The 16,709-nt window shown below is 41.8% G+C and overlaps 1 protein-coding gene and 1 pseudogene across 1 annotated transcript; both read left to right on the forward strand.

Moving 5' to 3' along the window:
• Positions 1-451: 451 nt before the first annotated feature.
• LOC115201985 (E3 ubiquitin-protein ligase TRIM47-like) lies at positions 452-8,538 on the forward strand (annotated as a pseudogene).
• Positions 8,539-13,822: 5,284 nt separating this feature from the next.
• On the forward strand, positions 13,823-15,937 carry LOC115202144 (zinc finger protein RFP-like). Its single transcript, XM_029766074.1, has 2 exons — positions 13,823-13,994; positions 14,237-15,937. The coding sequence occupies exon 2, from the start codon at positions 14,239-14,241 to the stop codon at positions 15,853-15,855; it is 1,617 nt and encodes a 538-aa protein (XP_029621934.1). The 5' UTR covers positions 13,823-13,994; positions 14,237-14,238; the 3' UTR covers positions 15,856-15,937.
• Positions 15,938-16,709: the final 772 nt, after the last annotated feature.

A 16,709-nucleotide genomic window follows, 5' to 3' on the forward strand; every position in this document is an offset into this window, starting at 1 on the left:
CATTTGATTGTATTTTAGATCACAATCTTGATATTGTAAAGGACCAAAACTGTATTACTATTATTGCTCTTTGTTTTTGTTGTCAATTGTTTGTCGGTGTTGTTTTATCTGTTGGTGTTTATGGATGCCGTGTGGGTTGTCTGCCACCAAGTGGCATGTTTTGTTATGTCCTGCACATTTGTTTTTTTTAACTCCAAGAAATATATGAAAGAGACAAGCTTAGTAAGCAGTAATGACCCAATGTTGCCACATTTTAGGGATTGTCAGTTACGATCATGCATTGCCTTTAACATAAGACATCTTCAATATTTGTAGGACCTGCATTTCATTAGACACTTCTTCAGGCACCACAAGAAGCAGATGCAGGCTTTCAACATACAGCCAGCACAGGCATTTTCCTACAAACAGAAAATACATTTTCTCCTTTCACCCATTGTCTGGCTTGCCACATTTTAGGGTAGTTGGTATAAGTCAAAGTGAGTATGTTTAAAGGCACAATCTGGGATATTTTTTGCTTCTTCATTAATGGTCAAACTTCTAAAACTGACACTACTTTTTCATTCCATGTGGAATTGTAAGTGTTGTTGTTGTCTGAAAACCTTCCATACACCTGCAATAGGTCTTTATTTAACATTTCTGATTCACACTTCTTCTACCTAGATCAGTAAGACAATTAACACCCCTGTTTAAACTCCTGCTTAAACGTTGTTTGATTTTAGATGGTAAAACAATGTCTCAAGAATGAAGAGAGAGATCAGCCATGTGAAGGGTTAATTATGTCACAGAGCACAGATCACAGAGCACAGAGCACAGAGCAGCACTGGGTGGGGAGGAGAATGTTCTTGTCACTTTGCTAATGTGAAACTAAGGTTGCTCGACATGCTGTATGTTGTACACATGAATAAACTCTCTTAAACTCTTTGGAAATCTATCTTAAACTGCTACACAGTCTGCTGTGTTTTTTTGAACTATGGTATATACTAGAGAAGAATCTGAGAACATGCCCACACTCTTTTACACAGACACAGGTGAGTAGAGATTTACAAGGATCGGTGAAGAAATATTACTGTGTACATTTATTTGATGGTAATATCCTGTTCTTTATCTACAGTACCTATGTTGAACTGTATTTATTAAATTGACAAATTTATACTGTATGTAGTACGGTTAAACAACTTTAAGCAAGATTGGTTAATATCACTTAATGCCGTGTTGACAATGTCACTGAAACAATCGAGAACTGACTCATTCCAGGAAATGGAAAATGCTCCGTTAAAAAACATATATATTGTATTATTGACTAATTGATTATAATCTGGAGCTGGAGTCTTACTCTTTTGATCTGAAGGTTTGCTGCAATTTTCTAAATAAAAACATTGAACTTTAACTATGCTTTACAGTTTCGACTTTGCTCTCTCTCTATTATATATATATATATATATATGGCTTCCTCCAGCAGTCTCCTGTCTGAAGAGCAGTTCCTGTGCTCTATCTGTCTGGATGTGTTCAATGAGCCGGTCTCCACTTCCTGTGGACACAACTTCTGTATGGCCTGTGTCACAAAGTACTGGAATAGCAAGGATCTGTGTCAGTGTCCACTGTGTAAGGAGAAATTCTCCAAACTACCTAAGCTTTGTGTTAACACAACCTTCAGAGAGGTTCTAAATAACTTTAAAAGTATGAGAGACAGAGGTAAAGATAAGTCCCCTGCCAAACCTGGAAAAGTGCACCGTGACGTCTGCACTGGGACGAAGCACAAGGCCCTGAAGTCCTGCCTGGTGTGTCTGGCCTCTTGAAGCCTCAGCCTTCAAGAGACACAAGCTGATCGACCCTGCTGAGAACCTGGAAGACAGGATCTGTAAGAAGCACAACAGACTCCTGGAGCTGTTCTGTAGGACTGACCAGACATGTGTGTGTCTGTTCTGCACTGAGGCAGACCACAAGACTCATGACACTGTCCCTATAGAGCAGGGGTGGGCAATTCAAGTCCTCGAGGGCCTGATTGGCAGTTTTTCCCCGGCCCCAGCTAACACACCTGACTCCAATAATTACTTAATCATGATCTTCAGTTTAGAATGCAATTTGATTAATCCGCTGTGTTTGCGAGGGATGGAGAAAAAGTGGGACACCAATCAGGCCCTCGAGGACTGGAGTTGCCCACCCCTGCTAAAGAGCAGGTATTCCCAAACTGGGGTACGTGTAACGCGTAATGCCGTCGGGGGTACGTCAAATATAAACGTGATTCACAATGTTAAAAAAAAAATCTTCACGTATTCAAACAGTCCATTTATATTTTCCAACGGGCTATACATTTGGGTGAGGTTTTTTTCTCGCCTGAGTAGCTTCATTTCACTGCCAAAAATCAAATTAAACCATCTAGTGTTCAGCGAAATAACAACACAATGTCAAATACAGGTAGCCTAGTCAAATAATTAACATCCAATCATATTAACCATTACTCTCTCGTGGGAATTCCACTAACGGTCCGTATGTAGCCAAACGTAGCTGCTGCTCATTCCGTTTGCTCGAAAATTGATAAATGGTTAAAAAAGTAAGGCCCGAGTCCATAGAGACACTTACCGGCTCTATTGATAGTACTGCTACTACCAGCAGTACTACACCTGCACCTGTTGACGACACAAGTTGTTCTGCTTCCACGAGCACATCCAATGCTAGCATCAGTAATTCTACATTTGTTGTTAGCCCAGCTAGCATGGACACTGACAGTTGTGAATCTGATGCAGCCGAAGAGCTTCTGCCCCCTTACCCGGGAAAGCACCAAACACAGCAGACAGGGACGTTGGACCATCGAAGAGGCGCAAATATGATGAGAACTACATTTATTTGGGGTTCACTTATATTGAGAGTAGTGCCTTTCCTCAGCCACAGTGTGTTATATGTGCAAAAGTACTATCTCACAACTCAATGAAACCTTCACTCACATTTAGAAACAAAACATGCCAATTTGAAAAATAAGCCACAGGTGTTTTTTGAGCGAGACTTAAGAACACTTTTGAGTGGTAAGACATAAAAGCAACAGATACCATTAATAAGAAGGGACTAGAAGCATCTTACATGGTGAGCTACTGAGTGGCTAGGACAGGCAAGACCCATACTACTGTGGAAGACTTAATTCTTCCTGCTGCTACGGATATGGCTGGGACAATGCTGGGAGTAAAGACCAAAAAAAAATATACAGACAATGACTTCATCAAACAACATTGTTTCACGACGCATCAGTGACATGGCAGGAGATGCTTTGAAACAATTACTGCTTCACATACAAGCCGGTGAATTCTATGCGTTACAGCTGGATGAGTCAACAAACGTGGCGGGCCTGGCACAGCTCCTGGTATATGTCCGTTACTTTTATGGGGTGTCAATTAAGGAAGACATCCTCTTCTGCAAACCACTGGAAACCAGGACAACAGGAGAGGATATTTTTAAAGTACTGGACAGCTTTGTGACATTAAATGGACTTTGGTGGTCAAGATGTGTTGATATTTGTACTAATGGTGCAAAAGCCATGACAGGGAGACATAGTGGAGTGGTAACGCACATGCAAGCAGTTGCTCCCAACGCCACTTGGGTACACTGCAGCATACACCTTGCTGCCAAGAGAATGCCTGACAGCTTGAAAGATGTTTTGGACAGTGAAAATGGTTAACTTTGTTAAAGCAAGGCCCCTGAACTCTCATGTATTTTCTGCACTATGCAATGATATGGGCAGCAACCATGTAACGCTTTTACAACATACAGAAGTGTGCTGATTATCAAGGGGCAAAGTTGACATGTTTTTTTAATTGAGAGACAAGCTTAAAGTTCTCTTTTACTGGCCATAATTTTCACTTGTCTGACTGGTTGCATGATGACGAGTTTCTTACATGATTGGCTTATCTGCGTGATGTTTTTTCTGGCCTGAATGATCTGAATCTAGGATTTACAGGGATTCTCCACAATTATATTCAATGTGCGGGACAAAATTGAGGCTATGATTATAAAGTTGGAGCTCTTCTCTGTCTGCATTAACAAGGTCTTTCCATCATTGTCTGATTTTGTGTGTGTGCAAATGAACTCAAGCTTACGGACAATGTCAAATGTGATATAGCGAAGCACCTGTGTAACAGTCGTCGTACGTAGTGGACCAAGGCGCAGCGGGTTGAGCGCTCATCTTAACTTGATTTGAACACGTAACAAACAAAACAAGAAAACGATTGAACGAACAGTGTTGCAGGCTAACACTCAGCAGTACAACAACAACTTCCCACAAAGGGACAGGTGAAAACAGGCTACCTAAGTATGACTCCCAATCAGAAACAACGATGTACAGCTGTTTCTGATTGAGAGCCATACCAGGCCAACAAAGAAATACACAACATAGAAAACCATAGAAATACAAAACAAGAACATTACCCAAAAACCCGGAACACATAAATCAAACACCGCTCTTACATAAATACATATCCCATTAACCTGTTTGGGATAGGGGGCAGTATTTTCACGGCCGGATAAAAAACGTACCCGATTTAATCTGGTTACTACTCTTTCCCAGAAACTAGAATATGCATATAATTAGTAGATTTGTATAGAAAACACTCAAAAGTTTCTAAAACTATTTGAATGGTGTCTGTGAGTATAACAGAACTCATATGGCTTGCAAAAACCTGAGAAGATTCCAGGCAGGAAGTGGCCTGTCTGTGTCTATAATTATTAATTATATTTTGTCAACGTTTATCATGAGTAATTTAGTAAATTCACCAGAAGTTTTCAGTGGGTATGCTGGTTCTGAACATCACATGCTAATGTAAAACGCTGGTTTTTAATAGAAATATGAACTTGATTGAACAAAACATGCATGTATTGTATAACATAATGTCCTAGGAGTGTCATCTGATGAAGATCATCAAAGGTTAGTGCTGCATTTATCTGTGGTTTGGGTTTTTGTGACATATATGCTTGCTTTGAAAATGGCTGTGTGATTATTTGTGGCTATGTACTCTCCTGACATAATCTAATGTTTTGCTTTCGCTGTAAAGCCTTTTTGAAATCGGACAATGTGGTTAGATTAACGAGAGTCTTATCTTTAAAATGGTGTAAAATAGTTGATTGTTTGGTTTTGTATTTCGCGCCATGCGATGCCATTGGCTATTGGCTAGGGGTTCCGCTTGTGTCCAGTGAACTTATTAGGAAGAGATGCGATGACCCTGTTAAATGTGGCCGTTACCCCAATGGAAAGAGGAATGAGAGCATACATAGTCCGAGATAATATGGTTGTCTGTGGGGAAGGAGAACCATGCTATAGGTACAGTCAGGACTTGCTAAGGGGGGGGGGGATCACTGGTATCCCTAAAACATTAATGGAACTCGCAGATGATGTAGTGCTAGGACCCACTAAAATGTCACTTGACGACCTACATTGTACTCTGGTATAACACAAACCCAGGTCCAGATCAGGAATATGAGGAAGCATTACTTAAAAGCACAGAGAGAACAATAGGGTTAAAGTGGTTTCACTATGACAACACTCACGCCGCAGTAGAAGTAGAGCTACAGCCTCAGAGTCAGAGACTGTTCAGGGAAAGGTGGAGTCCTCATGTATCTCTTGCAAAAGAGCCTTCAGAAGGGTGGGAGGACATGGGCCAATGGGTATCCAAGGGAAAGGGAATTATGGATTGGGTAGACTTGATGAGTGGTGATCAGCATAGCCCAACAACTGATAGGTACCGTAGGAAGCTGAATTGGAGAGCTAACAGTGTTCCAGGAGAACACCTGCATGAGTACAGAAAATACTGAGGAGAAGAGTACCTGTTGACAGAGGAACAGGAGGTAGAATTAACAATTGTCCCTGAACATCTATGATCACAAGGTCCAGCAGACGTAGGATTAATCAAAGGGGTAATTCCAATACAGGTAGTACCCAAATCCAATCATAGGCCATACCAGAAGCAGTATCCCATGAAACCAGAGGCAATAAAGGGTATTAGATAAGAGCGTCTGCTAAATGACTTAAATGTAAATGTAAATGTAATTACTCCAATTTTTTAACAATTGAGGAAGGGGGGGGGGATCATTCCGGGAGATGAGACATTCTGTAATTCTCCCCTGTTTCCAGTTAAAAAAGCAGCTCCTAGTACAGATTGGAGAATGGTAATGGATTTACAAGGGGTCAATAATAGTATTATTCCACGGGCTCCGTGTGTCCCTGATCCACATACATTGTTGAACCAATTGAAACCTGAAAATATTTATTTTACAGTGATAGATTTGGCGAATGCGTTCTTCAGCATTCCAGTACATCCCGATAGTCAAGGTTGGTTTGGGTTCACTTTTATGGGAAAAAATGGAAATACTCGAGGACTCCCCAGGGATATTCAGAAAGTCCAACAATTTATAGTCAAGCAATTACCTGAAATCTAGGTCAATTTGACCCTCCAAGAGGGAACCAAATTTTAATATATGTAGATGACATATTGGTGGCTAATCCCTCTCAGAAGGCCTGTAAGGCAGACACACTAGCTCTGTTAGTGTTCCTAGCAGAACAAGGTCATAAAGTTAGCAAGAGGAAATTACAACTCTGGAGTCCAGAGGTAATTTATTTAGGACACACTATAACACAGGAAGGGAGAACACTTAACTCAACTAGAAAACCAGCCATTGTAGGAGCACCTAAACCACTCAATAAGAAACAGATGATGAGTTTTCTTGGAATGATTAACTATTGTCGTGCGTGGATACCACACTGCATTACATACAGGGAAGCTCAGTGAGTTGCTATATGGTAAAGCGATGGCAGCCAAAGATAAGATAGAATGGACTAGGGAAGCAGAGGACCAATTCATGAGCATTAATGAGAGTCTTATCTTTCAGATTGTGTAAAATAGTCGTATGGTTGAAAAATTGAAATTATTTCATTTTTGAGGTATTTGTATTTCGCGCCACGTTCTTCCATTGGATATTTGGCGAGGCGTTCCGCTAGTGGAACGTCTAGATGCAAGAGGTTTTAAACACACATGGGGCAGGGAATATGAGACTAATATCTGGAAATGGAGTGCACGGTGGGGTGTTGAACGGAATAAGGATATTCCCTCATGTATGTTGGGGATAGTAGTTACTATACAAAATGTAACTAGTAATGACATACAAATGAAGTATATGGCATGCGCTGATGAGTATGGCAAGGATACCTGCATATCATTTCAGTTGACAGACACTACAGTGATAGACCCACTTATTAAATCCGTTATTAGGAATTGATAATTCAGGTGGAAAATCCTTTGGTTCCACTAGTCTACCTGATATGAAGGATTTCCTTCTCCAAGAAAGGAACCAAGGGGAGATAGAAGGAATACCAGATGAAAATCTCTGGTTAAAATGGATGAATTACATGGCCAGGGCTCTGGGCCAAACAAATTGTTATGCATGTTCTACTGGGCGACCAACTATATTGACTGCTCCAATGCCACAGACAATGCTCTCTTGTGTGTTAGACTTAGGATCTAATCAGGAAGAGGTAAACTGTACAGGGATGGGGTTGGCCAGATTAAAGAGCGCAGCCAATCCACCTCAGTTCACTCTAACTCCTGGAGAGTATCAGTGTTATAGACACAGGAATGGTAGTAGGGACTTGGGAGATTTTAATGGATGTAAGAAAGTAGTGAATGTGACAGACTTAGATTGGGAAGTGCAGGAGAAGATTCTTAACCTCACAGCACCTATAACTGATGTATGGTGGGCATGTTCCGACCAAGGACGCATAAGGCAGATGTTACCAAAAGGGTGGGTAGGTACTTGCGCCCCAGTGTTATTGGTACAACCAGTGAGGATTAGTCATCAGCGGCCAGTGGTGAGTAAAATAGTAAGAAATAAGAGAAGTCTGGTCCTAGATGAGGGTAGCCCCATATGGATGGATTCCATAGGAATCCCTAGAGGAGTACCAGATGAATACAAGGCGTTGAATCAAATAGGTGAAGGGTTCACAACTACTTTCTTTTGGTGGGTCACGATAAATAAGAATGTGGATTGGATAAACTATATCTATTATAATCAACAAAGATTTGTAAATCAGACTAGAGAAGCAGTGAAGGGAATCTCTGACCAATTATCCGCCACCTCTCTCATGACTTGGCAAAATAGGTTGGCTCTTGATATATTATTGGCAGAGAAGGGCAAAGTTTGTAGAATGGTGGGGGGGTGATTGCTGTACTTTTATTCCAAATAATACATCACCAGAGGGGACTGTAACTAAGTGAAGAATGGGCTGAGAACTCAGGGGTTAATACATCTTTGACAGGGTGGTTTGATTAAAGGTTTGGCAAATGGAAAACCATAGTAGCTACTATTGTGGGGGCTGCTTTTGTTTGTATGGGTATGCTGGTATTATGTGGTTGTTGTTTTATTCCCTGTGTCCGAGGTTTGGTGGGTAAGGCGTTGGAGAATGCAGTGACTCGGCAGATGGTGAGGAACGGGCCTATGCCAGAGTCTGATCAATGGAATGAACAATATACAGATCCAGACCTGATGGACACCGTGGAAACATAAGGTGAATGCACCAATTTGTAAGTCGCTCTGGATAAGAGCGTCTGCTAAATGACGTAAATGTAAATGTAATACATTCAATCCTGAAGAGCCGGAACTTCATGAGACTATATTCAATGTTTAGAGACTGTTTATTCAATGAAGATCATGATAAAAATCCTGAACAGAAGAGTTATGATTGGAAGTAGTATTAAATAGCCATTGATGAGTAGATGATGTATATACATGTAATGGTTTGATTGGGTATGATTTTATTTTCTAATACAACATTTATGTATCAGTGTGTAACATTTAGTCAAAGGGTGGATTGTTAGAATAATTTGTATGTGTTAGAATAATGACTAAATTGTTCCACTCTGATATTGTAGGATAGGGGGAAATGTTTGAGAATCATGGGAAGATTAAATCAGGATGTGGGTAGATTTGGTAGTATGGTAATACTTGGATGTTATATTCTTTAGTAGGGATGTAAACAAAGTAAAGTTGTATAGTAGGTAATAGGAAATCATTAGGGGGTTTCAACCCAAGAGGGTCTCAACGGGGGAGGGGAGGTGAAAGCCTTGAAGAATGTGGCAAGTTTTTATGGTTCTTTGTGGTGAGTGGAAAAGTACTGGTTGTTGAAGAAGGGAGTGGTCTAAAGATAAGAATGTGTTAGTATTATAAAAGGACTGAGTCTTTATTTTTGACTTTAGAACGTTCTCTGAATAAACTGTACAGACATTTTGCAGAAAGCTGAGTCCTTGCCTAATTATTCTTAACCCAGTGTCTTACAAACCTTGGGAATTGGTCAAGGCTTATTGATTGTTAATTTTTATCATTGGGATTCAAAAATTCCCGTGACAGCCTCCAACTGCTCTTAAACGCTAGCAAAACCAAATGCGTGCTTTTCAACCGTTCGCTGCCCGCAACCGCCCGACTAGCATCACTACTCTGGACGGTTCTGACCTAGAATACGTGGACAACTACAAATACCTAGGTGTCTGGCTAGACTGTAAACTCTCCTTCCAGACTCATATCAAACATCTCCAATCCAAAATCAAATCTAGAATCTGCTTTCTATTTCGCAACAAAGCCTCCTTCACTCACGCCGCCAAACTTACCCGAGTAAAACTGACTATCCTACCAATCCTCGACTTCGGCGATGTCATCTACAAAATAGCTTCTAATACTCTACTCAGCAAATTGGATGCAGTCTATCACAGTGCCATCCGTTTTGTTACCAAAGGGCCTTATACCACCCACCACTGCGACCTGTATGCTCTAGTCGGCTGGCCCTCGCTACATATTCATCGCCAGACCCACTGGCTCCAGGTCATCTACAAGTCTCTGCTAGGTAAAGCTCCGCCTTATCTCAGCTCACTGGTCATGATAACAACACCCACCCGTATCACGCGCTCCAGCAGGTATATCTCACTGGTCATCCCCAAAGCCAACACCCCCTTTGGCCGCCTTTCCTTCCAGTTCTCTGCTGCCAGTGACTGGAACGAATTGCAAAAATCGGTGAAGCTGGAGACTTACATTTCCCTCACTAACTTTAAACATCAGCTATCTGAGTAGCTAACCGATCGCTGCAGCTGTTCATAGTCCATCTGTAAATAGCCCACCCAATCTACCTACCTCATCCTCATATTGTTTTTATTTACTTTGCTGCTCTTTTGCACACCAGTATCACTACTTACACACCATCATCTGCTCATCATCTGCTCATCTATCACTCCAGTGTTAATCAGCTAAATTGTAATTACTTTGCTACTATGGCCTATTTATTGCCATACCTCCTCATGCCATTTGCACACACTGTATATAGACTTTATTTTTTTCTATTGTATTGACTGTACGCTTGTTTATTCCATGTAACTCTCTGTTGTTGTTTCTGTTGCACTGCTTTGCTTTATCTTGGCCAGGTCGCAGTTGTAAATGAGAACATGTTCTCAACTAGCTTACCTGGTTAAATAAAGGTGAAATAAAAAAATAAAAAAATAAACTATATCCCAGGACAGGCTTTGCAGTCTTGCCATGCTGTCCATTGAAAGTCAGTTAGCTAGAAAGCTGGACTTCAAAGACATGATCAGTGACTTTGCTAGCAAGAAGGCTCGGCGCTGGGCTCTTGGTGAGTAAGGCTGAGCAAGGGCCAGTGATAACTGTTAAATGGCATGGCTATGGATATTGGATCATCCAAAGGCTGAGAACAAAACTGAGAACAGACTGAGAACAAGATATATCTCAAAGTAATGGCTGGATTGCCATAAAATTTGTTGTGCACAATCAAGACCCCAAGTGGAAGAAACCCATTTATTTGTTGACCACTTGACCTTTCCTCTAGCGCCACCATTAGGCCTTTTCATTTCCATTTGGTTTTCCATTTCCACTTTTTTAGCTGCTTATTTTCTGGTATGTATACTTAGTTAAAAAATCGGCTGCTGATTTTATTATTTTGTTTGTTATATCATTCTATAGATGATAATGTTAATTTATTTTAATTGAAGAGGTTAATGAATATTTAAGTTATATTTATTTGAAGTTATTCATTAATGTTAAGATAATTTTCCATTCCAGAATTTTACCATTAAGATTACATTTAGACTGTAAAAGATGGCCTTTAGCACATTTCTTATAGAGGGTATCAGTCTTGCATCAAATAGTGAATTCCACTGTATGCAGAATGTCTGCACAGTGTTATATTTTCACAGCTCACTGTCAGTAAATATTGCACGGTAAATATTGGACTACAAGAGAGTTTTAAGCCTGCAAAGGTAGAGCTATTTAAAGCTTTGAATGGGTCGATTGGGTTCTGGAGGTGTGTGGTTACAGCAAAAGCGCAGGGTTGATGTGGCCTGTGGTGGTGGGGCCCAATGTGATATCTTTTCATGGGGCCCAAAATCCATGTGGTGCCCCTGTCGCCACCTATTGTCTGACTTGATGGCGGCATTCATTCAAAACTGAAAGCGCAAACCACTGCATTTAACCATGGCAAGGTGACTGGGAATATGGCCTAATACAAAAAGTGTAGATATTCCCTCTGTAAGGCAATCAAAGAGGAAAAACCTCAATACAGAGACACGGTGGATCCCAATTCAACGGCTCAGACACAAGACGTATGTGGCAGGGTCTACAGACAATCACGCACTCCCTAGCCGCGTCCTCAGAGCATGTGCAGGCCAGCTGGCTGGAGTGTTTACGGACATATTCAATCTCCCCCTATCCCAGTCTGCTGTCCCCACATGCTTCAAGATGTCCACCATTGTTCCTGAACCCAAGAAAGCAAAGGTAACTGACCTAAATGTCTATCACCCCGTAGCACTGACTTATTTCATCATGAAGTGCTTTGAGAGACTTGTCAAGGATCATATCACCTCTACCTTACCTGAGACACTAAACCCACTTCAATTTGCTTACCAACCCAATAGATCCACAGACGATGCAATCGCCATCGCACTGCACACTGCCCTATCCCATCTGGACAAGAGGAATACCTATGTAAGAATGCTGTTCATTGACTATAGCTCAGCATTCAACACCATAGTACCCTCCAAGCTCATCATTAAGCTCGGGGGCCCTGGGTCTGAACCCCGCCCTGTGCAACTGGGTCCTGGACTTCCTGGTGGGCCGCCCCCAGGTGGTGAAGGTAGGGGGAAAAAAACTCCACTTCGCTGACCCTTAACACATGGGCCCCACAAGGGTGTTTGCTCAGCCCCCTACTGTACTCCCTGTTCACCCATGACAACGTGGCCATGCACGCCTCCAACTCAATCATCAAGTTTGCAAACGACACAACAGTAGTATGCCTGATTACCAACAATGACGAGACAGCCTACAGCGAGGAGGTGAGGGCCCTGGGAATGTGGTGCCAGGAAAATAACATCTCATTCAACGTCACCGTCAACAAAGGAGCTGATCGTGGACTTCAGGAAACAGCAGCGGGAGCACCCCCTATCCACATCAACGGGACAGCAGTGGAGAAAGTGGAAAGCTTCAACTTTCTCTGCATACACATCACTGACAAACTGAAATAGTCCACCCACACAGACAGTATGGTGAAGAAGGCGCAACAGCACCTCTTCAACCTCAGGATGCTGAAGAAATTTGGATTGGCACCTAAAACCCTCACAAACTTTTACAGATGCACAATTGAGAGCATCCTGTCGGACTGTATCACCGCCTGTTACGGCAGCTGCACCGCTCGCAACGCAGGGCTTTCCAGAGGGTGGTGCAGTCTGCCCAACGCATCACCGGGGGCAAACTACCTGCCCTCCAGGACACCTACTGTGTCCAATGTCACAGGAAGGCTAAAAAGATCATCAAGGACAACAATCACCCAAGCCACTGCCTGTTCACCCCACTATCATCCAGAAGGCAAGGTCAGTACAGGTGCATCAAAGCTGGGACCGAGAGACTGAAAAACAGTTTCTATCTCAAGGCCATCAGACTGCTAAATAGCCACCACTAACACCTTAGAGGCTGCTGCCCTATATACATAGACTTGAAATCACTGGCCACTTTAAAATGGAACACTAGCCACTTTAATAATGTTTACATATTTTGCATTACTCATCTCATATGTATATACTGCATTCTATTCTATTCTAACGTATTTTAGTCAATGCTGCTCCGACGTTGCTCGTCCAAATATGTATATATTCTTAATTCCTTTACTTTAGATTTGTGTGTTTTGTGTGTATCGTTGTGAAATTGCTAGATCATTCTTTTTAGATATTATTGCACTGTTGGAGCTAGAAACACAAGCATTTCGCTACACCCGCAATAACATCTGCTAAACACGTGTATGTGACCAATACAATGTGATTTGATTTGACTTGACAAACTGGTGGTCGGTATGAGCGAAAGTGAGTATGTTTAAATGTCTTTTCTGTAATACTTCTTGCTGCTAACGGTCAAATCTTGCCTGGCTACCCAGACCCATTGCCATGGCCAAACGTCACACCCACGAACTTTGTTTCTTATCAATAGAGCAGCGGAGGAATTCTGCGTGAGTCATCAGGCAAGTTCAAATCTACCTAGACTGTGTTTATTTGTTCATCCCCATGAACTTAAATTCTGTTTTTTTATGTCTTTGGAAAACTTTCCATATATCTGCAATAATTCTTTGTTTAACATTTCTGATTCACACTTTTTTTTACCTTCCTGTTTAAAGATGTTCAACCTTGTTTGATTTTAGATGGTGAAACAATGTATCAAGATAGAAGAGAGAGATCAGCAACGTGAAGGGTTAATTCTGTTACAGAGCACGAGCAGCACTGGGTGGGGAGGAGCATGTTGATGTCAAGTTGCTAAAGTGAAACTTAAGTGGGTAGACGTATGAACCGCAAATGAGCAAACTATCTCAAACACTCTCAAACTCCTCAGAAATCTTTATTAGACAGCTAAGCTGAGTCTCCGGGGCTTTTCTGATACCACAGTCAGAAAGATCAGAGAGAACCCACACTCTCTCTCACACACAGGTGAGTAGAGATTTACCAGGGCAGGTGAAGATAAATTCTATTGTGTAATTATTATATTCTCCTGTTTTCTTTTCTACAGTACCTATGTTAAACTACATTTGGTAAATGTATTAATGTATACTGAATGTTGTATGGTTAAACAGGATTGGTTTGTATCCCTTAATGCCATGTTGATGGCACTGAAACTATCAAGAGCTGGCTCATTCCAGGAAATCATTTATAGTTCCTCCTTCTCTTTCTAGATATGGCTTCCTCCAGCAGTCTCCTGTCTGAAGAGCAGTTCCTGTGCTCTATCTGTCTGGATGTGTTTGATGAGCCGGTCTCCACTTCGTGTGGACACAACTTCTGCATGACCTGTATAACAAAGTACTGGGATAGCAACAACCTGTGTCAATGTCCACTGTGTAAGGAGAAATTCTCCAGACAAACTAAGCTTCGTGTTAACACAACCTTCAGAGAGGTTATAGAGAATTATAAAAGGTTGAGAGACACAGGTAAAGATGAGTCCCCTGCCAAACCTGGAAAAGTGCGCTGTGATGTCTGCACTGGGACGAAGCGCAAGGCCCTGAAGTCCTGCCAGGTGTGTCTGGCCTCTTACTGTGAGACTCATCTGGAGCCTCATCAGAGAGCTCCAGTCTTCAAGAGACACAAACTGATCGATCCTGTGGAGAACCTGGAAGACAGGATCTGTAAGAAGCATGACAGACTCCTGGATCTGTTCTGTAGGACTGACCAGACATGTGTGTGTCAGTTCTGCACTGAAACAGACCACAAGACTCATGACACTGTCCATATAGAGAAAGAGTGTGGAGAGAGGAAGGTTCAGCTGGGGAAAACTGAGGCAGAAGTACAGCGGATTATCCAGGAGCGACTGAAGAAGGTTAAAGAGATCAAACTCTCAGTACATCTCAGCAAAAGAGATGCAAAGAGGGAGAAAGCAGACAGCATAAAGGTCTTCACTGCTCTGGTACGATCCATTGAGATAGGCCAAGCTCAGCTCATTGAGGAGGTTGAGGAGAAGCAGAAAGCAGTAGAGAGGCAGGCTGAAGGGCTCATTAAAGAACTGGAGCAGGAAATCACTGAGCTAAAGAGGAGAAGCACTGAGCTGAAGCAGCTCTCACACACTGAGAACCACCTCCAACTTCTCCAGGGCTTCTCATCCCTAGTGTGCACCCCTCCACCCACCAAGGACTGGTCTGAGATCAGTGTTCACAGGACTGTGAGGAGAGCTGTGTCTCAGCTGGAGGAGACATTGAATAAAGAGATGGAGAAGCTGCCTGATGTCAAACTGAAGAGGATTCAGCAGTATGCAGTGGATGTGACTCTGGACCCTGATACAGCAAATCTCTTTCTCATCCTGTCTGACAATGGGAAACAAGTGAGAACTGGAGACACGGAACTGAATCTTCCGGACAATCCAAAAAGGTTTGATCGTTTTACCGTTCTCCTTGGAAAGGATGGCTTCTCCTCAGGGAGATTTTACTATGAAGTGACGGTTAAGGGTAAGACTAGGTGGGATTTAGGAGTCGCCAGAGAGTCCACTGACAGGAAGGGGAATATCAGACTGAGCCCTGAACATGGAGTTTGGACTGTGATGCTAAGGGATGGGAATGAGTACACAGCCTGTGCCTCACCGCAAGTCTGTCTCTCCCTGAGCGAGAAGCCCCAGAAGGTGGGGGTGTTTGTGGATTATGAGGAGGGTGTGGTCTCTTTTTATAATGTGGAGGCCAGGTCTCATATCTACTCTTTCACTTGCTGCACCTTTACAGAGAAAATCTACCCATTCTTCAGTCCCTGTAGTGATGATAATGGTAAAAACGCAGCCCCTCTCATCATCTCTCCTGTCAATCACAAACACTGATTAAACAAAGAACTTACTCTTTCTTAAAGCTGCAATATGTAACTTTTTGGGCGACCCGACCAAATTCACATAGAAATGTGAGTTATAGATCTGTCATTCTCATTCAAAGCAAGTATAAGAAGCGGTAGATCTGTTGTATGTGCATTATTTCTATGCTTCCCGTTATTACATTTCATTTTTGCATCTTTTACTTTTAGGTTTTGTACACCAGCTTCAAACAGCTGAAAATACAATATTTTGGGATGTGGAAAAGATATTTCACAGCGGTTTAGATGGTACAATGATTCTCAACACAATACTTGCTTTTTTTGTCAAAAACTGAAATTAGGCGAGCTATTAGAATTTTAGCAACCAGGAAACGGCAGAGTTATTTCTTTATTGTGCATCTTTAAGCTGGTTGTTGATACTGTATAAGTGAATGTGATAAAATACTTACTTTTCCTTTGATCTTGTTGTGGATGTAGGTTATTGTGAAAAAAGGACTTTAAGCTGGTTGTTGATACTGCATAAGTGAATGTGGTAAAGGTCCTACTCAGCCTTTGAGCTGGTTCCACAGTACTGTACTTCGATGAAGGGCATACTTTTCCTTTGAGGTGGCTGTGGATCTAAGACAGTGTGTGATAAGGGAAATAATGTGCCTATAAGCTGGTTGTTGGTTTAGGAAAGTGACTGAAAAGTGACTGAATATGATAAAATACATACTTTCCTTTTGAGCTGTTTGTACAGTGCCTTCAGAAAGTACTCATACCCCTTGACTTATTCCAGATGTTGTTGTGTTACAGCCCGAATTCAAAATATATATTTTTACACACAGTACCCGATAATAACAAAGTAAACATTTTTTTTTATATATG

Source organism: Salmo trutta, chromosome 11 (assembly GCF_901001165.1).
Source record: "Salmo trutta chromosome 11, fSalTru1.1, whole genome shotgun sequence".
NCBI classification, from domain to species: Eukaryota; Metazoa; Chordata; class Actinopteri; order Salmoniformes; family Salmonidae; genus Salmo; species Salmo trutta.

Coding starts and splice junctions, on each gene's coding strand:
- LOC115202144 (XM_029766074.1), top strand. CDS start 14,239: ATGGCTTCCTCCAGCAGTCTCCTGTCTGAAGAGCAGTTCCTGTGCTCT.